This window comes from Chiloscyllium plagiosum, unplaced genomic scaffold, assembly GCF_037043375.1.
Source record: "Chiloscyllium plagiosum isolate Xiang-an unplaced genomic scaffold, Cpla_swu_hap1 HiC_scaffold_25, whole genome shotgun sequence".
In the NCBI taxonomy this organism is placed as follows: Eukaryota; Metazoa; Chordata; class Chondrichthyes; order Orectolobiformes; family Hemiscylliidae; genus Chiloscyllium; species Chiloscyllium plagiosum.
In genome coordinates this window covers 10,030,468-10,056,315 of record NW_028270163.1, presented here as the reverse complement: position 1 = coordinate 10,056,315, position 25,848 = coordinate 10,030,468, and the positions used below count along the sequence as shown (strand labels likewise).

Genomic DNA, 25,848 nt, shown 5'->3' with positions numbered 1-25,848 from the left:
ATTTCTGAAAAGCTGCCTGACAACATTCTTTGCTTAAATTGAAAGCACCTAAAATAAAGAATGCCATAACGTATTGGTTACCAAATTGACTTAATAATAAGTAAAAAGGCACTGCTCCAACTTAGCAAGTCTAATTTGATATGAGTCATTAGTTGAGTCTCACAAGATCAGCCTTGGAATGTGCTGTTCGCTGTAACTATTAATGATCCAATGGCCATTAGAAATAGAATGTCTAAACCTATAGTCAGAACCAAATTATTAAGAAAAGCAATGTTCAAAGTACAGGAAATTCATAAAACATGAGAAATAAACAAATAGCACTTAATATTCATGAGTGCTAAAAACAAAAATGTGACTAAAAACAATAACCAAGTAGCACAGTGCAATTAAATGATGAAAGTAATTTAAGTGCTATGTTGACCAAACTTTGAAGGAATCAGGTAAGGCAAATAAGACAATGGGACGTAACAGTAAATCTACAGAATTACACTGAGGAACTAATACTGCTCCTGTGAATTGTTTGCAACATTAAATATCCATTAGATTCATCTCTCAGTCTGCTACAGGACCAGCAACACCACAACTGTCTTCTAGTTGGGGCCTGGGTTTCTGGTCCCTGCTACTCAAATAATCTGGCATTAGCCAGACAATCTAGTGTAGGCCTGGATCCTGAGCTCAGGACTCTGGAATAAGGTTTGAACCTATAATTGCCAGATCGAGAGGGGAGGGGGCTAGCTGCTGACCCATGTCTGACACCCATGTATGAAGGTTGTTAATATAATGTAATTTCACTTAACACTCACTCCTATACACTTAACACGCCCTGTGCAAATAGTGTGCAAAACACACTAAAACTCTCTCAATTATATCAATACACTGATTTGTCTTTAATATAGCTGATTACGGTCTCATGCACAGTGTGCACTACTGTCAAGGACTGAACAGCAAGTCTTCCTTAAAGATTTGTTTTTTTTCATTTTTGGGGGGTGAGGATGTCTTTGTGCACCAAAAGCCTGACTGAGTGTCCTCCCTCTCAAAAATGGTCAAACTTTCCAGGCCCCAATGGGACCACAACCTTTCTTGCAACTTCTGGGGCATCACTGAGATCCCTACCGTCACTCGGCCTTTAGCTGAAAGTGTGCCCCCTGCTCAGTGAGGGCATTGTCAGCCCCAGAACCTCTCCGGCCAGTTCGGAGAATGAGCCTGTGGAACGTATCTTACACTTGCTGCCATACCTGCCCCAGGTTGTCAAAGTTGTACTTGTGACGGGTCCACTTATAGTTGGCTTGGAAGCAATCTGACTTGTTGGTGATGTTTCTTGTGTCTTCTCCAAGACAGATGTAAAACTTGCCTTTGAAGAGCTGAAATAAAAATGGATGCATGTACTTTGATTGTGTTTCTATGTCAGGGTTGTTTCATTGGAGAAAACAACCTTCACCACTAGATAGAGCTAGGCCGTAACCTTGGACAGGGAGAGACCCAAGTCAAGGACACACTGAGCCCACAACCCAGACAGAGTAGCCCATCCTAAGACAGTGAGAACCAACTCAAGAACGCAAAGAAAGCCCACAAAGAAAGAGCAGAGAGAGCCCCATTCTAGGCCATACAGAAATCCTACCCTCAGATGCACACAACCCTTACCTTCAGATACACAAAGCCACCCCTCAGCAATTAGGCCTGTTACTGGTTGAAGATACAGACCTGTACTCCCAGGATGCCAAAGATGATGAAGAAGGCGCAGCAGATGACCACAATATTCCCAATGGGCTTCAGAGATGACATCAATGTTTCGACAACGAGTTTGAGGCCTGGTGCTCGGCTGATGACACTGATAGGAGCAGGAGAATTTCTATCAGTCTGGCTGAGCTGAATGACTTTTACACCAATATGACATTTACACTTTACACATTGGACACAGGAGGCAGAACTGTATTCAGTTCCCAAACATAGGTCTTGAGACAAAAATCTCCATGGGAACATATTAAAAAACACCCACATTGGCAAACACTATCGTTGTAAATATGGCTACAGCAGACTGCTCACTAGATAAACTGCTATAGAAGCAAAAATGGCAGCAAGATCATATTAAGGCTAACAAGGACAAGAACAGTAGGAGAATGGGAACCCGTTCACCTCCACTTCTCTTCCATGTTGCACAATATCCAGACTGAAAAATATATCACCCCATTTTATTCCTTGTTAGCTCAAACTGTAATTTCATACTCAAAGCACTGTGTGAGCATCCTGGAAGATCAAGAGGGCTCACCACCTTTTCAACTTGGATGAGCCACTGTAGTCAATACAACTATAACTCTACAATGCTGAGTGGGGTTTAGAAAAGTTTAGATTGATAATAATTGAATATCAGCAAAATGGGTAGCACGTTGACTCAATGGTTTGCACGGCTGCCTCACAGCAGGTTTGATTCCAGCCTTGGGTTCACTGTAGGGGCTCTATGATAAGTGTAATTTACACTGGATTCAAAATAACTGAATTTAGAAATTGATATTATTGAAATAGGAAATTGTTAATGCTCTTTGGTAAGATGTTTGTCCATTTCAAACAATAAGTTTTGAAATTGTAGGCACTGCAAACAGAGCAATAACATCAGATTGCAAAGTGTGGCTCTCCCTTCCTCAAATTGATGGCATTTAATCTTGCTGCTATCTTAGATTAGAAGGGGTTGCATCTCTTTATGAATCATGTTGAAGGATTGATGTGGAGTCTCCCCTGGCCTAGTGTAGTCCCTGGTTTACTAAACCAGGTCAATTGTGAATCATCGAGGAGAAAGTGAGGTCTGCAGATGCTGGAGATCAAAGTTGAAACTTTATTGCTGGAACAGCACAGCAGGTCAGGCAGCATCCAGGGAACAGGAGATTCGACGTTTCGGGCACAGGCCCTTCTTCAGGAATGAGCAGAGAGTGTTCAGCAGGAGAAGATAAAAGGTAGGGAGGAGGGACTTGGAGGAGGGGAGTTGGAAATGTGATAGGTGGAAAGAGGTCAAGGTGAGGGTGATAGGTCGGAGTAGGATGGAGGCGGAGAGGTCAAGAAGAAGACTGCAGGTCAGGAAGGCGGTGCCGGGCTGGAGGGATCCGGCTGAGACAAGGTGGGGGGAGGGGGGATGAAGAAACTGGTGAAGTCCAAGTTCATCCCCTGCGGTTGGAGGGTTCCCAGTCGGAAGATAAGACGCTCCTCCTCCGACCGTCGGGTTGTTGTGGTTTGGCGGTGGATGAGTCCAATGACCTGCATATCCTCGGTGGAGTGGGAGGGGGAGTTGAAATGCTGTGCCACAGGTTGGTTGGGTTGGTTCGTCCGGGTGGCCCAGAGGTGCTCTCTGAATCGCTCCGCAAGTAGGCGGCCTGTCTCCCCAATATAGAGGAGGCCACACCGGCTGCAGCGAATGCAGTAGATGATGTGGGTGGAGGTGCAGGTGAATCTGTGGCGGATATGGAAGTTTCCCTTGGGGCCTTGGAGAGAAGTGAGGGGGGAGGTGTGGGCGCAAGTGTTGCACCTCCTGCGGTTGCAAGGGAAGGTGCCGGGAGTGGTGGTTGGGTCGGTGGGGGGTGTGGATCTGACAAGGGAGTCGCGGAGGGAGTGGTCTCTACGGAAAGCTGATAGGGGAGGGGAGGGAAATATATCCTTGGTGCTGGGGTCTGTTTGGAGGTGGCGGAAGTGACGGCGGATGATGCGCTGTACATGGAGATTGGTGGGGTGGTAGGTGAGGACCAGTGGGGTTCTGTCCTGGTGGCGGTTGGAGGGGCGGGGCTCAAGGGCGGAGGAGCGGGAAGTGGAGGAGATGCGGTGGAGGGCACCGTCGACCACGTCGGGGGGGAAATTGCGGTCCTTAAAGAAGGAGGCCATCTGTGTTGTACGTATTTTGAACTGGTCCTCCTGGGAGCAGATGCGGCGGAGACGAAGGAATTGGGAGAATGGGATGGCGTTTTTACAGGGGGCAGGATGGGAGGAGGTGTAGTCCAGGTAGCTGTGGGAGGACTCCCACAGCTACCTGGACTACACCTCCTCCCATCCTGCCCCCTGTAAAAACGCCCTCCCATTCTCCCAATTCCTTCGTCTCCGCCGCATCTGCTCCCAGGAGGATCAGTTCAAAATACGTACAACACAGATGGCCTCCTTCTTTAAGGACCGCAATTTCCCCCCCGACGTGGTCGACGGTGCCCTCCACCGCATCTCCTCCACTTCCCGCTCCTCCGCCCTTGAGCCCGCCCCTCCAACCGCCACCAGGACAGAACCCCACTGGTCCTCACCTACCACCCCACCAATCTCCATGTACAGCGCATCATCCGCCGTCACTTCCGCCACCTCCAAACAGACCCCAGCACCAAGGATATATTTCCCTCCCCTCCCCTATCAGCTTTCCGTAGAGACCACTCCCTCCGCGACTCCCTTGTCAGATCCACACCCCCCACCGACCCAACCACCACTCCCGGCACCTTCCCTTGCAACCGCAGGAGGTGCAACACTTGCGCCCACACCTCCCCCCTCACTTCTCTCCAAGGCCCCAAGGGAAACTTCCATATCCGCCACAGATTCACCTGCACCTCCACCCACATCATCTACTGCATCCGCTGCAGCCGGTGTGGCCTCCTCTATATTGGGGAGACAGGCCGCCTACTTGCGGAGCGATTCAGAGAGCACCTCTGGGCCACCCGGACGAACCAACCCAACCAACCTGTGGCACAGCATTTCAACTCCCCCTCCCACTCCACCGAGGATATGCAGGTCATTGGACTCATCCACCGCCAAACCACAACAACCCGACAGTCGGAGGAGGAGCGTCTTATCTTCCGACTGGGAACCCTCCAACCGCAGGGGATGAACTTGGACTTCACCAGTTTCTTCATCCCCCCTCCCCCCACCTTGTCTCAGCCGGATCCCTCCAGCCCGGCACCGCCTTCCTGACCTGCAGTCGTCTTCTTGACCTCTCCGCCTCCATCCTACTCCGACCTATCACCCTCACCTTGACCTCTTTCCACCTATCACATTTCCAACTCCCCTCCTCCAAGTCCCTCCTCCCTACCTTTTATCTTCTCCTGCTGAACACTCTCTGCTCATTCCTGAAGAAGGGCCTGTGCCCGAAACGTCGAATCTCCTGTTCCCTGGATGCTGCCTGACCTGCTGTGCTGTTCCAGCAATAAAGTTTCAACAATTGTGAATCATCTGCAGTTTTGTGGTTTTTCTATTGAGTCAGCCTGTGCTCTGGGTATGGCAGTAGAAGATTGCTGTCACCAATTTCAAAAATGCAGCAGTCTTCCCCAGACAATCCTTTCGCCAGGACAATCTTGACTAAAGACTCATATAAAGTATCCACTGAACAATTCAAGATTCATAGAATTATACAGAACCTATAGCACAGATATAGGCCACTTAACTGGTCAACGTCATTGCTTATAGACTGTATGAGTCTGTTACATCTCACTGTATGAGCATATCCATCTATTCCTGTCTTCCTTGTATACCTATCTAGCTTCCCCTTCAAGACATCTAATCCATCCTGCACTCTTTGTTACGTCACAGACAACTAATGAACTGTCCAGTGATCGAGAAAGCTAAAAGTCACACACATTCCTAAAATTAGCTTTAGCACAGTTAAATTGCCATTGTACCTTTGACTGAATTGCTAGTGGCTCCAATCCCAAAAAGACCCAGTGAGCTATGGGAATGCTTACTACTTAGATGAGAGGAGAGGCTGGGTAAAAGGATCAAGATGTTCAAAGGTCACTTGTTTTGGCAGAGTACGTGTTCTACACCTGATGACTCAGCTGAATAATGTTAATTATATAATTCTCTAAATCTGGAATAAGTGCATCATTAGAATGCATGGTGAAGACTAAGGAAGTTGCATTTCTGATGGAAAGTTTGGAAGTTGTGATGTTGTCTTGGAAAATTTAAACTGATTGATGTATATTTCTAGAGGTAAATGACTTTCTACACCCTCAGTATAGAATAAGTGGTTGGCGAATATTTGAAAGCATTGTTCATATGCTGACAATTACATTTAACAGAATAATGTGCCAGCTGTAGCTCAGTAGGTATCACTCTCACTGCTGAGTCAGAAGGGCATGTATTAAAGTTCCATTGGTAAACAACAATTAAGGCTGATACTCCAGTGTAAGGATGTTGTGCTGTTGGAGGTATGATCTTTTAATGAGACATTAATCAGTGTCTCTGCCTTTAAAAGCCTTTCAATGCCTTATATTAGAGTACAGAAAATATAAAGAGCTGGTTTTGGTTATGGATCTACAGAATGATAGAGGTGTGTGTGCGTGCGTGTGTGTGTGAGTGAGAGAGAGAAATTTGGAGATGCTGGTGTTGGATTGCGATGTACAAAGTTTAAAATCACATCACACCACGTTATAGTCCAACAGGTTTATTTGGAAGTACTAGTTTTTGGAGCGCTGCTCCTTTACCACCTGATGAAGGAACAGCGCTCCGAAAGCTAGTGCTTCCAAATAAACCTGTTGGACTATAACCTGGTGTTGTGATTTTTATGTGAGAGTGAGGTGTGTGTGTCCATCTGTAAATGTTAGGGGCACAGTAGCCCTAGGGCTGCCTCCAACAAGCTCCGTCTTTACTCTGACCAAGCGCCCATTATATCATCATAGCAGGTAACACTTACTTGACTGAATAAAATATCAACCAATTCAGATTAATTTTTGACTGTCCACCCAAGTTTTTTTTTCCTCATAGTACACTATTATTATGCATTTGTTTATATACTTATATTTACCGCCATCATATCTCCTCACAAGTTTTTCATTTTACAAATTGAAACGATCTGTTCTCCCTAAAGTGTTAGTTAGTTAGTTTGGTAGAAGCCCCTGACTTGGACAGTGCCCCTGATGGTCTAAAGTCTGTACTTCTCTAGAAGGTTTTTAACATCTTGTATTTCTTTTGCAGAGTACTTCGTTGACGTACATCTATTCTTTGTAACTACAGATACTGCTGTAGAAAGTGATTTTTAATTCCGGCAATATCATGGTAAAGACTTACTGTGGTGTTATTGGCACCACATCCTAAATTTTTGGCAGTGAGATTAATTTCTCATTTTGCCTGCAGATCTGTGCTGAAATAGGCGATGTCAACTTTTTGAATGTTTTGGGTTTTCTCCTTCCTTCTCAGTAAATTCTTGGTGAAATCAATTTGTTTGTTCAATTGTGTCATCTGTAAGATTCATTATTGCTTGATGTGATACCCTTTACTTTTTGTGAGGATTCTTCCTTGGGAAGTAGGAGGTTGTACATTTTTCTTGAGCTTATCTCTTCCTCATCACCTTTGCCACTAATGGCGGACTTTGATTTGGAGTAGATGTTTATTACAATGTGTAGAAATTTCATTCAATTTAGTTGCAGATGCTTCCATTATCCAACTACCCCAAAGTACCCTTTTGAATGGGGTGGAGGGTTCTGTTGCTGCCTGTTTGCTCGCACTTTGCCTCTAACTTTGTTGCTACTCGGAATCTAAACTCTTCTGTTTTGGTGGAAAACATTTCAGACAACCCAGCTTTTTCCATCTCATTTACAGAATGGAACAATATTTTTTGACCTGATGTAACTAACCTTCAAATATTCTGCTTTTTGTTGAGGTTTCATAAAGAACTAATGGAGTCCAGCAAAAGTTTTGACCAGCTTTTCCCTGACATTTTGTTGTATCAACTCTTTCACCTTTTGAATGAGATTGAAACTGGTACAACTCTTCTACACAGGAGTACAAATACTTAGTTACAAAGTACATGGGATTTCTAATATTTGGTGTCCACTAAGTTGGAGAGTTGCTTTAATGTACATTTAACATTAAATGCTATGCCCCAGACCACATAGCTTAACTTCTGTCAGCTCTAAGCAGTGTTTTGTTAAGCAAAGCTCATTCTCTGATAATACAAGAACACTAGCTCTCATGTCTAACTTGTAATTTGTCAGTTGCCCATTGAAACATCTGCATGCCAAGATATTTGGTTTCAAACATTGCTTTTCTCTCAGAAAACCTTGGATTTATCTTCTACTGAAGACTGTTCTACCCCGTTTATCTCTTAGTGCAGGTAGTTCTTTGGTGTTTTGCTTTTTTTGTACTGTATCCTGCTTTGTCACGTTTTCTGAAAGAAACCTACATGCTTACAATATGTGATTTCAATCAGGTATACTGTTTGCAGTTGTGAGGTATCTTTGCTCCACAGTGTTGGCAAGACCTATGATGTCTCTCCTATGTGCTGCAATAACTTGTCTGGTGTGGCCTTTGTGGTTTTAGTTAAGGAATTAATAAATTTGATGATTTTCTAGGATCAAACAGTTCAGCTCTTTGGCCCATAAAGTCTGTACCACCAAAGCTACACTAGCCCCACCTTTCAGCTAGGCCCATATCTTTGAATATAATGAGGTTGTGAGGTTACCCGCTTCAGTTACCCTTTGTAGCAGTTACCCTTTGTAGCAGTTACCCTTTCCAGTCCCCTCCACCTTCTGGGTGAAAACAATATTTCTCCAATTTCCTGTAAACCTCCTGCCTTTCATTATTAAATTATGCCTCCTTGTTATTGACTCTCCAACAAACAGAAACAAACTTTGAATTCACCCTCTCTGTGCCCGCCATAGCCTCATACACCTCTATCAGGTTTCCTTCGGCCTTCTCTGCTCCAAAGAAAACAACCTGAGCTTATTTAGCCTCTCTTCATCGCTGAAATGCTCCATCTCAGGCAATATTGTGGTGAATCTCCTCTGCACCCTCTCAAGTGCATTCACATCCTTCCTGTAGTGTGGTGACACGAACTGCACCCAGTACTCCAGCTGTGGCCCAACCAAAGTCCTGTACAGCTCAACATAACCTCCCTATTCTTATAAACTGTGCCTTAACTGAGAAAAACAAGTACCCCATTAGCCCTTCTTAATCACCGTTTAAACTATCTGCCACCTTCGGGGATCTGTAGACAAACACCTGAAGAAACTCTGTTCCTTTTGAGCTTCCTAGTCTCTTGCTGGTAAGGTCCTGGGGAGTGTCGTGAACAGAAAGACCTTGGAGTGCAGGTTCATAGTTCCTTGAAAGTGGAGTGGTAGTTAGATGGGATAGCATTTGCTATGCTTTTCTTTATTGGTCAGTGCACTGAGTACAGGAGTTGGGAAGTCATGTTACAGCTGTTTAAGACATTTGTTAGGCCACTTTTGGAGTATTATGTGCAATTCGGGTCTCCCTGCTATAGGAAGGATGTTGTGAAACTTGAAAGGGTTCAGAAAAGATTTACAAGGATGTTGCCAGGGTTGGAGGATTTGAGATATAGGGGCAGGCTCAATAAGCTAGGGAGTGTTGAAGGCTGAGGGGCAACCTTATAGAGGTTTTTAAAATCTTGAGGGCAAAGGATAGGATACATAGACAAGGTCTTTTCCCTGGAGTGTGGGAGTCTAGAAGTAGAGGGCATAGGTTTAAGGTGAGAGAGGAAAGATATAAAAGAGACCTAAGGGGCAACTTTTTTACACAGAGGGTGGTGCGTGTATGGAATGAGTTGCTAGAGGAAGTGGTGGAGGCTGATACAATTACAACATTTATAAAAGCATCTGGATCAGTATATGAATCGGAAGGGTTTGATGGGATTTGGGCCAATTGGCAAATGGGACTAGATTAATTTAGGATATCCGGTGGGTATGGACAAGTTGGACCGAAGGGTCTGTTTCCATGTTATATATCTTTTTAACTCTATGAATATCAGGATTAAATTCCACCTGCCCATCTGACCAATCCATTTATATCCTCCTGTAGCCTATGACCCACTTCCTCATCAATCACCTGACCAATCTTTGTGTTATCTTTGCTTACAATGTCCCCTGCATTTTCATCTACATCGTTTAGATATATCACAAACAAACAACAAACCAATTCCTGTGGTACGCCACTGGACACCAGTCTTCAATCACACAGACAACCTTCTACCACCCACCCTCTGTCTCCCTGCCACAAAGCCAACTTCTTTATCCAAGTTGCCAAGTTACTCTGGATCCCTTTGTGCTTTTAACTTCTTTATCAATTTCCCATGTGTGATTTGCTGAAATACATAAAAGCTACAAAATCTACACCACCCTGCTCCATTGGTCACCTGTTCAAAAAATTTAAGCAGATTTATTAAGCATGACCTCTGTCTGACAAAAGTATTCTGACTATTTCTGACCGAACCTTGCTTCTCTATATGGAGATTAATTTTCTCATTCAGAAATTTCTTCAGTAGTTTCCCTGTCACTGATGTTCGTCTCACTGGCCTGTAATTCCGTAGTTTATCTTTATCACTCTCCTTAAAATATGGAATCACATTAGCTGTCCTGTGCCAAGTTTTATCTTATCCTCTTAGGATTAATCTGTTTCACTTCTAGACCACTGCTTCATTCACCACACGGATAGCTTTGTCTAGAGTTAGGTCTTCTTTGGAATACACTAAATTTGACAAAGACTCACCTGTAATGCCTATAAAGGTTTCCTGTGAGTTCTGATTTTAAGCCACCACTAAGTCACATCTCTTTGTTAATCTGTACATATCATTAATGAAATCATCTCTGGGTTCATGTGGCTGCTGCATTCTTCAGTTAAATCTTGCTCTTTAAAAGATTTCATTAGTTCTGAGGCTGAAGCAATTGTCAGTACCAATACCTCTTCAAATTTGTCTGATATTTCATTTACATCTCAGCTTGCAATAACATTATTTGCTATCATTCAAATTGTGTTCAGGAGTGTATTTACTTGTTTAGCTTCTGATTTATTATCAAGTTTACATGCTATTGTGTATGTCAAAACTTATTTTCTTCAGGATGTCTGAATTGATGTTCTGTTGGCCCATCTCTGAAATTAAATCTCCCTGGCAATACCATTTTTGATGCCTATACTTTCTAATGTGATTTAGAAGTTTATCTTTTTAAAGGGATTTTTTATTCTGCAGTATTGGAAGTTCACCCTTACTTTGCTGCTGTAATGTAGGTTTTCCTGTGCTTTATAGGCTCAATAAACTCCTACTGCATTCGCCTTGCCTTACAAACATATTTCTGTGTTTAACCACAATTGAGTATTTTAAATTGCCCATGACTTATCTGCTTTACTCAGCCAATGATTTCCCAGCTCTCCATTCCTGGAATATTTGCATACTCTTTTGGTTTCAATCTTTCAGCCTTATCTTGTCGTACCTGTGTATTTGATTAGAGCTGCAACTTACTTTTCCTAATTACTATTACTTCAGCCTGAATTAATGCATTGTTTAAGGTTTCTTGTTTTGTACAAGGGATTCTCTAGAGTTAACACACACACAAAACCCCAAATGTCTGGACTGAACCTGGGCTTGAGCCTGCTTCCAAAGATTATTGCCTCATAGAGTAGTTTGTATCTCTGCATTAGAGCTGCAAATTTCTTCCGAACATTTCTGTCAGCTCTGAAATGCTTCCTGTGTTACTCTCTGGGTATTTTTCTATGTTGAGTGTTGCTATGGGGCATTGCTATTAGCTGTACCCCCCTCCCCCACTCCAACCACTCACCCTCACAACGCGCAGCCCTCCAATCCCTCTGCTCCAATCCGAACCTCACCATCAAGCCAGCGGATAAAAGGGGCGCAGTGGTAGTCTGGCGCACTGACCTCTACAACGCTGAAGCCAAACGCCAACTCGAGGACACCTCTTCCTGCTGCCCCCTTGCCCATGACCCCACCCCCATCACCAAACCATCATCTCCCAGACCATACAGAACCTCATCGCCTCAGGAGATCTCCCACCCACAGCGTCCAACCTCATAGTCCGGGAACCCCGCACTGCCCGGTTCTACCTCCTTCCCAAGATCCACAAGCCTGACCACCCTGGCTGACCCATTGTCTCAGCGTGCTCCTGCCCCACTGAACTCATCTCTACCTACCTCGACACTGTCCTATCCCTCCTAGTCCAGGAACTCCCCACATACGTTCGAGACACCACCCACGCCCTCCACCTCCTCCAAGACTTCCGTTTCCCCGGCCCCCAACACCTCATCTTCACCATGGATATCCAATCCCTCTACACCTCCATCCGCCATGACCAGGGCCTCCAAGCACTCCGTTTTTTCCTCCCCAACAGTACCCTTCCACCGACACACTCATTCGTTTGGCCGAACTGGTCCTCACCCTTAACCATTTCTCCTTTGAATCCTCCCACTTCCTCCAGACCAAAGGGGTAGCCATGGGCACACGTATGGGCCCCAGCTATGCCTGTCTCTTTGTTGGCTACGTAGAGCAGTTGATCTTCCGTAATTACACTGGCACCACTCCCCACCTCTTCCTCCTCTACATTGATGACTGCATTGGCGCCACCTCGTGCTCCCGCGAGGAGGTTGAGCAATTCATCAACTTCACCAACACATTCCACCCTGACCTTAAATTTACCTGGACCATCTCTGACACCTCCCTCCCTTTCCTTGACCTGTCCATCTCCATTAATGACGACCGACTTGACACTGACATTTTTTACAAACCCACCGACTCTCACAGCTACCTGGATTACGCCTCTTCCCACCCTACCTCTTGCAACAATGCCATCCTGTATTCCCAATTCCTCCACCTCCGCCGTATCTGCTCCCAGGAGGACAAGTTCCACCACAGAACACACCAGATGGCCTCCTTCTTTAGAGACCGCAATTTCCCTTCCCACGTGATTAAAGATGCCCTCCAACGCATGTCCTCCACATCCCGCACCTCCGCCCTCAGACCCCACCCCTCCAACCGTAACAAGGACAGAACGCCCCTGGTGCTCACCTTCCACCCTACCAACCTTCGCATAAACCAAATCATCCACCGACATTTCCGCCATCTCCAAACAGACCCTACCACCAGGAATATATTTCCCTCCCCACCCCTTTCCGCCTTCCGCAAAGACCTTTCCCTCCGTGACTACCTGGTCAGGTCCACGCCCCCCTACAACCCACCCTCCCATCCTGGCACTTTCCCCTGCCACCGCAGGAACTGTAAAATCTGCGCCCACACCTCATCTCTCACCTCTATCTAAGGCCCTAAAGGAGCCTTCCACATCCATCAAAGTTTTACTTGCACATCCACTAATATCATTTATTGTATCCGTTGCTCCCGATGCGGTCTCCTCTACATTGGGGAGACTGGGAGCCTCCTAGCAGAGCGCTTTAGGGAACATCTCCGGGACACCCGCACCAATCAACCATACCGCCCCGTGGCCCAACATTTCAACTCCCCCCTCCCACTCTGCCGAGGACATGGAGGTCCTGGGCCTCCTTCATCGCCGCTCCCTCACCACCAGATGCCTGGAGGAAGAATGCCTCATCTTCCGCCTCAGAACACTTCAACCCCAGGGCATCAATGTGGACTTCAACAGTTTCCTTCCCCCACCTCACCCTAGTTCCAAACTTCCAGCTCAGCACTGTCCCCATGACTTGTCCGGACTTGTCCTACCTGCCTATCTCCTTTTCCACCTATCCACTCCACCCTCTCCTCCCTGACCTATCACCTTCATCCCCTGCCCCACTCACCCATTGTACTCTATGCTACTTTCTCCCCACCCCACCCTCCTCTATCTTATCTCTCCATGCTTCAGGCTCACTGCCTTTATTTCTGATGAAGGGCTTTTGCCCGAAACGTCGATTTCGAAGCTCCTTGGATGCTGCCTGAACTGCTGTGCTCTTCCAGCACCACTAATCCAGAGTTAGCTGTAATCTGTTAGTCTTGCAGTATTTTGGGTGACCAGCGTGTTTTAGTTTCTGTTTAATTTCAGTTTCTTGAAGGCCTTTAGTCTATTTTCTCTCTGGCACCATTTAGAAATCATACTGCTCACTGTGTTATAGCAAGGACCTGCCACTGGCCCCACACTGCTGCTCACCATGTTATATCTGTGGGCTGTTCAAACCCGATGTGGTCTTGAGTAGATGAGAATAGCAGAAATGTTTTAAAGATATCCGCAACCCTCAAAAACCGTGGAACAACCAATAGGCTGACTCATGACACATTGCATTAAAGAATACTCCCTACCTCCCTTTTGGACTTTTAACATCTTATCTTAACTTTGTGATTGTTGCTTTCTGACTCTCTTGCCATTGCAAACAAGATCGATTTACTTGATCAAAATCCTTCAGCATTTTGATATGTTTCTATTCACTCTTCTCCAGGGATGTCTTGTGGTGCAATGAGTGGAGCCCCTGCTTCTGAGCTGGAAGGTTTCCAGGTTTGAGCCCCACTCCAGAGTTTGATGGGCACAGAAGGTACCTTCATAATGTCGCCAAACAGGCAGAGTAAAGAATTTGTAAATCATTCCACTACATCTTTGGCAGGCAGTGAGAGTGAGAATGTACCTGATTAGCCATGCTTGATGTCCAGTAACCTAACTATAGAAGCAGATATCAGCATACCCCTCATCATAAAGAGAAATCATAAATCAAAAATCATAAAGCCATGCAGCCCAACGAGTCCACACATATCCTCTGAAGAGCATCCCACCCAGACCTATCCCCATAATCCCTTATTTCCCATAGCTAACCGACATAACCTGCACATCCCTGGACACTTCGGGACAATTTAGCATGGTCAATCCACTTAACCTGCACATCCCTGGACACTACGGGGCAATTTACCATGATCAGTCCACCTAACCTGCACATCTTTGGAGTGTCTTACTTATGGATATTAGATGTGGGAAGCTCTTAAAAGCATCTCTGTCCAAAGGGAGCAATCCCTGTCTCTCCATGTAAGTGAAGATTCCCCAATCCCGTTAAGAAAAATAGGCAATTTTATTTTTCAACTTTGCAGAACCCTTCTCTGTTTTAAAATTTTTCTGAGCAATTGCAAACTACAATCATATGCAGCCTTTATAGGGAAGATGTTGTCAGGGTAAAGCCAAGAACACATCAGGGTTTCCTTGGAGATGATGGCTAACACATTCCTTTAAACTAGATGATGAGATGTGATTGCAATTGATTTCTGAAACTGACAATTGTGAATGCTTCAGTTTCCCAACATTCCAGATGGTTTTTTTTTAAAAAGAACCTCGATGTCCTTACCTAGAAATCTGTTCTGAGCTATTTACCCTTTGTTTTATGCAGAGTTTTCATATGTGGAGGGACACAGAGAAAGTGCAACTCTCCTAGATTGGTCTTACATGGTGCAGGTGGTAGAATCATAGATGCTGGTGATCTACTTCACATTAAAAATGGGTAAATTGCTCTACTAAATTGCACCCTTAGCAACCAACTCATCAGTTAATGACATCACCATGGTTTCCAATGAAAATCCACAGCAAGCTACTAACTGGAGCCTCTAAAATGATGCTTTTTCAACAACTACTCAGCAACTCAAACTGAATGATCAGAATCTTCAATAACAGCAAAAAGGCCTGTTTGTCCTCTAACTTAGTCATAGAGTCATAGGGATGTACAGGACAGAAACAGATTCTTTGGTCCAACTTGTCCATACCCACCAAGATATCATAAATTAATACCTAGTCCCATTTGGCCCATATCCCTCTAAACCCTTCCTATTCATATACCAATCCAGCTGCCTTTTAAATGTTGTAAATGTGCCAGCCTCCATCACTTTCTCTGGCAGTTCATTCCTTACACGTGCCACCCTTTGCGTGAAAAAGTTGCCCCTTACGTCCCTTTTAACTCTTTCCCCTGTCACCCTAAACTTATGCTCCTAGTTCTGGACTCCCCCCCACTCCAGGGAAAGGACCTTGTTTATTTACCCTATCCATGCTTCTCATGATTTCATATAAGGCCACCCATCATCCTCCGAAGCTCCAGGGAAAATAACCCCAGCCGATTCAGCCTCTCCCTATAGCACAAACTCTCCAACCCTGGCAACATCCTTGTAAATCTTTTCTGATCCTATTCAAGTTACACAAAATCTTTCTTGTAGGAGGGAGACCAGAATTGCACACAACATTCCAAAAGTGGCCTAACCAATGTCCTGTAAAGCTGCAACATGACCTCCTAACTCAATGCTCTAACCAATAAAAGAAGGCATCCCAAACACCTTCTTCATTACACTATCTACCTGTCACTCCACTTTCATGGAACTATGAACCTGCATTCCAAGATCTCTTTGTTCAGCAATACTCCCCAGGACCTTACTGTTAAGTGTATAAGTCTTGCCCTGATTTGCCTTTCCTAAATGCAGCACCTCATATTTATCTAAATTAAACTCCATATGCCACTCCTTGGCTTAGTGGCCCATCTAATCAAGATCCTGTTGTACTCTGAGTTAACCTTCTTTACTGTCCACTGTGCCTCCAATTTTGGTGTCTATCAAAGAAACATAGAATTTAGAAGCAGGAGTAGGCCATTCAGCCCTTCGAGCCTGTACTGCCATTCAATATGATTTTGGCTGATCATCCAACTCAGTACCCTGTTCCTGCTTTCTCCCCATATCCTTTGATCCCTTTAGCCTTAAGAACTATATCTAATAAAACATTCAATGTTTTGCCCTTAGCCACTTTCTTTGGCTTCACAGGCTCACCACTCTCTGGGTGAAAAATTTTCTTCTCATGATGTCAAACGTATTTTCATTAAGCTCCTCCCAATCCCTTTACTCTCTGGTGATCCACTGGGGTGTCTCCAGACTACATTACTACCACAGAAATGAAGATTATTCCCAAACAGGAGCTGTTCATTTTCAGTAGACCATTAGACTATTCAAACTTCTTTTGTCACTCGATTTGACCATGGTTGATATATATCTTAACCCCACTAATTTGACTTGTTTCTGTAATACCTTTGTCCAAAAAAAATTATCAATTTCAGTGTATATGATTGACACAGCCTTAACCACCTTCTGGAGGAGATAGTTACAGACTTTACTGCATGTATATGAAAACGTGCTTCTAGAATCAACCCTGAATAACCTAAGGAGAAAGTGAGGACTGCAGATGCTGGAGATCAGAGCTGAAAATGTGATGCTGCTCCTTGGATGCTGCCTGAATAACCTAACTCTGATTTGATGGTTATACCTCGCCTTTTGTTCTGATTAGAGAAAATTATTTCTTTCCATCTACTAAACCTTTAGTTTGCTAAAACAGCTTAATTAGATCATCCATTAATCGTCAACACTCAAGGCCGTTTGACCTTGTTCAATGTCATCATTTCGCTGTCCAATAAAAACATGGGTATAAATAAATCCTGTTACCCAAACTAATTAAATAAACCACAGGTGTACATTTCCATTCATGGATTCTCGCCTGCTGACCTTCATATGAACTAACCCCTTCCCAGTTAGATTAGCTCCCTGTTCTTTTTCAAGAGATTATCATGGGCTCCTTTACGTTGACCAAGAGGGGCAAACATGGCCAATTCATCTGAAAGACAATAGCTCTGACAGTGTCGCACTCCAGCATTATTGTTCTTCTGACAATATGGCTCTCCCTCAGTACAGTGTTCTCTATAAATTATATAGCAGTTATGACCATCTATCACTCAGTGGACCCTGCACAGACACAGCACAATTTGCCATGTGTGTTACTGCCCATGCAACAGCTACTCAATTCATCTTAAAGGGCCGCCATACTTAAATGTTCAGGCCACGCAGAAAAGCATTAGAAGGAATATTGCTTGACATTGTTCTGAAGCTTCAACTTAGATTTTATGCTCAAAATCTCTGAAGTGGGGCTTCAATCCACAACCTCTAAGCAGAAACATGCAAATTACCACTGGGCTGATGCAGACACATAAAGGTACAGGAAACCTAAGCAAATTCCTCACTGATGCTATTGACCAGTGCATCATTTTTCCTGGCAGCTATGTGTTGTGATATAACCCTTCATCCCGTTGAGGTTTCTACAAGGCCAGCTCTGCTTTTCATCAGGTCGCATTCAGCTGGGTCCCTGGGGTCGGAAGTGGTGGGTTTGATTACCGGAGTGGCCGAAGGGTGCGTAGGAGACGGAGGACTCGTAGCATTCCGAGGATCTTTGTCCCACTGTCGGAAACCAAGGACACCAGTATATCGATGACAGAAATCATCACCAGTAGCCCATCCAGGATATTCCAGGAGCTCTTCAGATAGGTCCGCTGACCGAAGCAAAGGCCCATAGCCACCAACTGCAAAGGAGAGCAGGAAAGAGGTCACTACTGCCAAAGCATTACTGCAGTGGTCCATATTTTATTTGACAATCAATCCGAGGGCATGGGGGCCACACTGGGTTTAATAGCAGGGTCACATCTGAGGAATTCCAGGCAGCCTGTCCATAGGCTTATTGCAACACAGAAGTAGTAAGTAATGTTGGGGAACAGTGAGATAATCCAGAAACGGTCAGTGAGGGTTTTGGTGAAATGGCAGAAGGGGACAGGTCTGGCCAACGGTCAGGGATGGGGAGAGGTCGGTGCAGTGATGGCAGTGATTTGATAGTCACAAAAATCCATCAGTTCATGGAAATCTGCTGTAAACCGAGTCTGTTGTCCAGATTAACTCATAACTAGCTAGGTGACTATTCAAAAGCCTAGCAAGTTACTTCAAAGGGAATTGGATGGGTGTGTGGGGTTGGTGTAACAAATGCTGGGCATATCAGTAATGCCCACATTCCATGAAAGAATAAATCAAAAGTACAAAGTGCCATTAATGCTGTGTCATAGTAACCAGGAATGAGAGATGAATGCAGCCTTGACAGTGATCCCCACAACAGTTATATCGCCAGCTCACATGTAGACCACCAAAAATGGAGCTATCAGCATCTTTTCTCTAAGGAGATCAGAGAGGATGTGTTTCAGAGAAGGGAGTGTGGAGAGAAATTCAATTGGTATCTCACCCATGCTGTAATGGGTCACAGGGTGGGGGGTGGGGCGGATGCGGGGTGCTGAGTGCCTGATGGTCATGCCATGTGTTGGATAGTTTCCCATTCCCAATACAATGCAATCTTGATCAAACTTGCCGGTGGATGAAGGAATGGCAGATGGAGTTTCATTTAGTTAAATGTGAGGTGTTGCATTTTGGTTAGGCAAACCAGGGCAGGACTTGCACAGTCAATGGTAGGGCCTTAAGGAGTATTGTTGAACAGAAAGACCTAAAATAGACAAGCAGGAGGCTGGAAGAACATAGCAAACAGGCAGCATCAGGAAGTAGAAAAGTCAATTTTTCAGGTGTAACCCTTCTTCAGGAACGAAGAAGAGTTATATCTGAAATATGCTGGTATGTAGTTCTTTGAAAACGGCTTCACAGATAGATACGATGGTGAAGGTGGCATTTGGTATGCATGCCTTCATCAATCAGAGCATTGAGTGTAGACATTGAGACATCATGTTATGTCTGTACAAGAACTACAAGTTAGTATGGCTGCATTTGTAGTACTGCGTACAATTCTGGTTGCCCTGCTAGAGGGTGCAAAAAGGGTGCAAAAAAGATTTACAAGGATTTTACCAGGATTGGAGTATTTGAGTTATGAGAAAAGACTAGATGGGCTGGAACTTTTTTCCCTGGAACATAGAAGATTGAGGGGTGACCTTTTGGAGGTTTATAAAATCGTGAGGGGCATAGATATGGTGAATAACCAAAGTCTTTTCCCCAGGGTGGGCGAGTTTAAGACTAAGGGACATAGTTTTAAGGTGAGAGGGAAGGTTTTAAAAGGGACCTGAGGGGCAACATTTCCACACAGAGGATGGCGAGTATATGGAATGAGCTGCCAGAGGAAGAAGTAGAGTTGAATATAATCACATTATTAAAAGACGTGGACAGACACATGGATAAAAAATGTTTAGAGGCATATCGGCCAAACGCAGGCAAACAGGACACGTTCAGTTTAGGAAACTTGGTTGGAATGAACGAGTTGGGCTGAATTGATTCTAATCCCGGTTGAGCTAGAATGGACAGCAATGAGCAGATTATATAGTCAGGATTAGAGGAGTTCAGTTATCACATTAAAGATGGCATTGTTCTGGCCTTTTTTAAAATAAAAGTCTCGTTCTGAGGTTTACCTTTACTGCCATCTCAGTCAAGAAGATCACTGTGAAAATATAGTTCGAAAATATCAAGAAGATTCGCTCCTTAAAGAGAAGAAAAGTTTCAAGATTAGAATAACGGCAAAATAGTGCAGAATCTAAAATAACAAATAACTGGAAACAGTCCGTGAGTGTGCCAGGATGTGCATAAAGAGAAATAGTGTCAATGGCAAGTTATAGGAGGCATGCATTCACTGCACCCCCTCCCCATTTAAGATGTTCGATGGGAACTGCGGCATGGGAAACCTGCAGACATTTTGTGGGGATTTAGTTGACCAATGGTGAGGATTCTTCTCTTATCTATGCTGGTTCCTCCTTATGGAGCTGCCAGGTCAGTCTGATTGGCTGGCAGCTCTATCATTCCAGTAGAGTTGTGATCAGAGGGAGTCCTTGCACAAGGAGGTCAGGCAGCTGGTCAGGCAGTATCCAAGGTGCAGGAGAACCGATGATTCCTGATGAAGGGCTTATGCTCGAAATGTTGATTCTCCTGCACCTTGGATGCTGCCTGACCTGCTGTGCTTTTCCAGTTCCACACTCTTCGATTGCTGATTTCCAGCATCTGCAGTCTTCAGTTTCTCCCTGGGAGATCAGCAGCAGAGTGTATTTGAGATTTTGTTTGAGGGGCCAGTGGATGAGGATTAAAGGGGAGGGAGTTTTGACTTTGAGGAGTTTTGGGGTAGTATGCTTCTGATGGGCACAGGGAAGCACCCAAAAGGAGCTTCCCACTAACCCTCACTCCCCACCTTTTAACCTGTCACCAGCTCACATAGAAAGAGCTGTTGGTCTATGTCCTTAGCCTAAGCCTCTCCTGTTATGGGTAAAATAGTGAAGGGATGGGAATGAGGTGCTTACTTGGCCAATAGAGGTCTCAATATCTTGCTGTGATAACAGCTAATGTTACCATTTGACACATTAGATCCCAGAATGAAATCTGGCTTGATCGATCATATTTTAATGTGGCAGTTTTTAAATATGAAACATAGACACCCAAGGTTGTAGGTTTTGATTTAACAATAAAGCTGAAGTTTATTACACAAAAGAAATAGAAAAATACAAACCCATGCAATCTAAATATAAAACATATAAAGATTTTATGAAACACAATAACACAATCCCACTTACTCCCAACACCATCACTCACAGTTCATCAAAATCTACAGAAATTTCCCTTCCCTGCCAAATCTAGATTCCCTATCAATATTAGTTAGTTGCTTCTTTTATTTTTGGTCCTGTGAAATGTGAAGTCTTTTTCCTTGAAAACTCTCACAACTGAGATTGTAAACTTTCTCAGCTTTGAAAAATCCAATACAGTTTAGCCAAAAAAAACTCCTGCTGTGGAAGTAACTTATTCCCTAACTAGTCTGAATAATCCCCTTTTTCTAGCAGATACTATACTGGCATCTGGATTTAGTTTTGAACTGTCCAAAAGCTTTCCAACTTCTGGGTTTTTCTAAGCTAAAATCAATCTATGACTATTCTAAATCCAAAAGTAAGCCAATCTCTTTTCTCTTTCCTGTCCTAAAATGTCACACGCAAAAACAAATTCCATTAACACCCCAACAGATACATGCTGTATTAAAAACATGGTTCCAAAAAGACTGGCCTAGTTAATTATTAACTTCTTCAGAAAAATACCCATATGCCACAAGTTTAAAATCCAAAATATCAATAAAAATTATATTAATACATATAACACACATACCCAAGGGTGAGAGGGCCACACAACATTTCTACCAAACCCCTTAAGGTGGCAAGAAACAGAAATTAGGTGTAGGCGTAAACCATTCAGCCCTTCGAGCCTGTACTGCCATTCAATATAATCATGGCTGATCGTGAAATTCAGTATCCCATACCCAACATCTCCCCATACCCCTTGATCCCTCTAGCTGCAAGGGCCAGGTCCAGCTCCTCTTGAATGTATCTAAGGAACTGGCCCCAACAACTCCCCATAGGAGAGAATTCCACAAGTTCACAACCCTGTGAATAAATTCTTCCTCACTTCAGTCCTGAATGGCTTCACCCTTATTCTTAGACTGTAACCCCCTCAGTTCTGGCAGATTGGCCAGGTGCTGCATTTTAAGAACACCCAACTTCAAACTCATTGTCAAAGGGACGTAAAATCCAGACCCATGTTTCAATCTAGTGAACCTTCATCATGATGGAAAAACCACAGTTGTAACAGCTTTTCAGAGCAAGACAGGGGCAGAGGGAAGGAAAGATAAATGGAGAAGGTTTGAGATAAGGTAGATAGCAGGAGTGAATCAACTATGAAAGTAAGATGGCAACAAGACTTGTAAAGAAACAGAGGATGGAAGAGTTGTTCGTGGTAATAGCTGAATTATGATATATACTTGCTCCACAGAAAAATCGGAGGAATGGTTTTGATTCCTGCCTTTCGCTCTATCACAGGCCCTCTCTTATGTTCACTGCCTCTTGATGTGGTCATATTGCCATTAAGGATAGCCATCTTTCTGGTCTAACTTAGAGTCTTGCTGGATAAATAATAGTAAATTGATTGCATTTCACCTTCTCTTTACTTCTTTATTCTTCTGCCTCTATATTCCATATTTTGGTTTTTTTTCTGTGTCTTAAGATGGTGCCAGAAAGTGGTGTCACTACAACACTTTTCACTGTATTTTGTAACAAAGTACATGTGACAATAAATGAATCAAATCAAATCATTGCTGCAACAATTTACAGATTACATGATGACAGAGACTGTTCGGAGCACACCTGATCTTGCTATCATCATAGTTATGATAGTGATCGTTGCCATCTTTAATAAGTCACTGTGCACATGCACTGTCAGTCTGAAGCTGCCCTGCATGGAATCTGATATGTGCCCTGGACATGGCAGACAAGGGGAGCTGGAGCTCCAACTGGACCGGGTGGTACAGAGGCAGGATTTCCTCTTACCCCAGGACCAGCAGTGGAGACCACAAAATCAGACCATGCCCAGCCTGCTCCAAGGTTGCCACCCGGTTCATTGCAGTCTCAACCATCTGGAGGAATACTCAACAATGCAGGAAGAAGATCAATGTGCTTCTCCACTCCATTCGCATAAATGCCATCTTTTCTCTGGTATCTCAATCTCTGCTACTGTACCCAGCTCCCACCAAGGCTCATGCTCTACCACTCTACTGCCTGTAACATCTTCCCTCAGTCACATTCACTCACCCTGCATGCCCTCTGCACTGCCTACTTACTCACCCAGAACACCTCTGCTCAAAGTACCAGTTGTGCCATCTACTTTTATTTCCCTTAATGTTGGCACTAATTTCAAGAGGGCTAGAATACAAGAGCAGAGAGATATACCATTGAGGCTGCATAAGGTTGTGGTCAGACTGCATTTGGAATATTGTGAGCAGTTTTAGGCTATGTAAGGAAGGATATGCTGTAGCTGGAGGGGGCCCAGAGGAGGTTTACAAGAATGATTTCCGGGATGTAGGGTTTGTCATACGACGAGCAGTTGAGGACTTGTGTTTAATAGGAGAGACGAGGACCTGGGGGCACTGCCTCAGAGTGAAAGGAGATCCTTTAGAACTGAGATGAGAAGGAATTTCTTCAGCCAAAGGATGGTGACTCTGTGGAACTCATTGCCATAGAGGGCAGTGGAGGCTAAGTCATTGAGTTCCTTTAAGACAGAGATGATTGAATGGTGGAACAGACTCAAAAGGCTGAATGGCCTAATTCTGCTCCTATATCTTATTGTCTTATGGTAATACCAGCCTCTCTGTCATTCTAGGAGGAAAACAGATTAGGACCTGAAATTTTGTTCCTCACCTTTCATGTAGATAACATCTTGACTCTGACCACCCCGAGGCACTGACAGTGTCCAATCCCTTGGACTGGTATTAGAGTTTGCCCTTCACTTGCTGTCCAGTGGCTCCCTGGTCAAAGGCTATACCCTCGACCTGTCTGAGGCCTGCCCATAACCTTGACAAGTTTCTTGGTTTGGTGTCTGCTAAATGGCATGGCAAGGCAGAAATAATATGAGTCTCAGATCTCTGGCTGAGGGGCAAAGCTCAAAAGATTAAGGCAAGGCCATATAAGGCAGGGATGTTGTAAGCACCTAGGTAGGCTCAGAGTGGATGAACCCTCTGACAGCAAGTCGAGAGCCTGGAGATGGGGCTTGGTCCAGTTCATGAGCTGGGTATCTATCTATCTCTGAGCAAACAGCTGCAGTGTTACAATGAAAGTTGACAGAGTGGTCAGAGGTGTATCAGTGACGTGGATCAGAGATGTGCCATGAGAGTTTATGGAGGCTGGCACAAGTAGGGTGCCAATGTGTGGGGTGTATGTGGCTATGTCCTGAGGTGCTGGTGCCCAGTAATCCAATATGGAGATCCACCAATCCAAGAGATCCAAAGTCTTCAATTACCTGCTCCAGTTTCCAAATTTGCAACATTTAGTTGGTTTGGAGCATTTGATAAGATAGGAATTTTAATATTAATGATGCAAGTTATGCTGTAAAAGGAAGCTTAATGAGCTGAAAAAGCCATTAATCGGCAAAGCCGCACACCTTAGTGAGAAAATCAACTTTCCACTTGGCAAATGCATAAAAGAGACAATGAAGCTGAGACAGGCTCGCCAGATTACCCACAAATCTCAGCAAATTTCATCATGGCATATCATTCAGGCCGGAGGAACTGACCAGCGGGTCAGTGAGTGTGAAGTTTTACACCTCGTTGCCTCTGTGCATGTTCTACACTGAGGCCTAAAAATCATACTCAACACTACTCTTGGGGAACATGCAAATTGGAAAAGAATTATCCCAAACAAACTACACTGAAGAAAACTGAGAATACGTATCATTAAAAGAATACATAAATGATTACATGTGGTGGATGCAAACTTTGAGAGGGAATGACCTGTTTCTGATGATTAGAGAAGTCTGTCATTGGGAAGGATAGGGGCTTTTACAGTAACACTTATCTATATGATCGGATGGGGGAGTGGCAGTGCTCGCGGAAGGAAGTTGACAGAAATTTTCCAGATAACGTTTCCCTTTAGTTGGGCCTGCAATGTTCCTATGTTTAACTACTGCCTTCTCTCTGGAAATGACTGGACGGACAGGATTGGGGAGGGGAGTGGGGCTTGGGTTATCATGCTACAAAGCTTGGCTTGGTGCAGTAGACAGTCTTTTCCTCACTGTCCTTGATGTGTATTAGTAAAAATACCAGGGCTCAAGAGTTCACCACAACTTCTAAAAGGCAATCGGGTACTGTCGCAAAAATGTGCAGCTGCCTGTGATAGGATATCCGTTTGTGTTTACCCATTTAAAATGATCAGATTTGCAACAAATTAGCAGAAGAAGGCTTCTGAGTGCACAATTAAGAATCTGCAGACTGATATCATAAGCTGAAATTTCTAACTTATGATTCTAACCATTAATGCAAGCATTAACTGGTACTTTCTCTCAGCCTTCATTGAGAAGAGAGTTTTGTAGCAAGTTTCCCAGTTCCCTGGTTCCAAAATTCCACAGCCAGGAGATCATTTCAGCAACTCATAGTAGTTGGTAACCAGTCACTTGTAGTCCTGCTCATTGTTTTACTGTGCTCCCAAACCCTGCGCCTGATGACTGAATTATCACCACAGTGACAAGGGAAACAGCTCCTGTGACTGGCTGTCAGTTTAATAACAATGGCGTGCAGCAAAATGCTTAGATTGCAAATCCAAGACTCGATGGCTTCCCCATCATTTGCCAGCATTATTTATTTCAAGTTCAGCTTCCCCCGCTGATTACTGTCGTCTTCCTGCCACTGAAGCAGTTTTTCAAGAAAAGATTTTTTTTCTAGCTGACTCAATAAGCAGTTCTCTCATGAAGGATATCAGAAATATAATATGAATGATCAGCTTAGGGAAGCTTTAAAAGAGAGCAGAAACTGGTTGGACTAATTGAAGCATGTTGAT

General features: G+C 44.1%; 1 protein-coding gene across 8 annotated transcripts in view; it reads right to left on the bottom strand.

Moving 5' to 3' along the window:
• cacna1g (calcium voltage-gated channel subunit alpha1 G) overlaps positions 1 to 25,848 on the bottom strand; it is a 611,364-nt gene that overhangs the window by 95,094 nt on the left and 490,422 nt on the right. For all 8 annotated transcript variants that reach the window (XM_088000446.1, XM_088000447.1, XM_043714394.2 and 5 more), the window contains 4 exons: positions 19,912 to 19,980; positions 17,861 to 18,045; positions 1,702 to 1,828; positions 1,236 to 1,361 (listed from right to left, as the gene is read on the bottom strand). In XM_088000446.1, the coding sequence (XP_087856572.1) occupies positions 1,236 to 1,361; positions 1,702 to 1,828; positions 17,861 to 18,045; positions 19,912 to 19,980 (507 nt within the window). The remainder of the gene's footprint in view (positions 1 to 1,235; positions 1,362 to 1,701; positions 1,829 to 17,860; positions 18,046 to 19,911; positions 19,981 to 25,848) is intronic.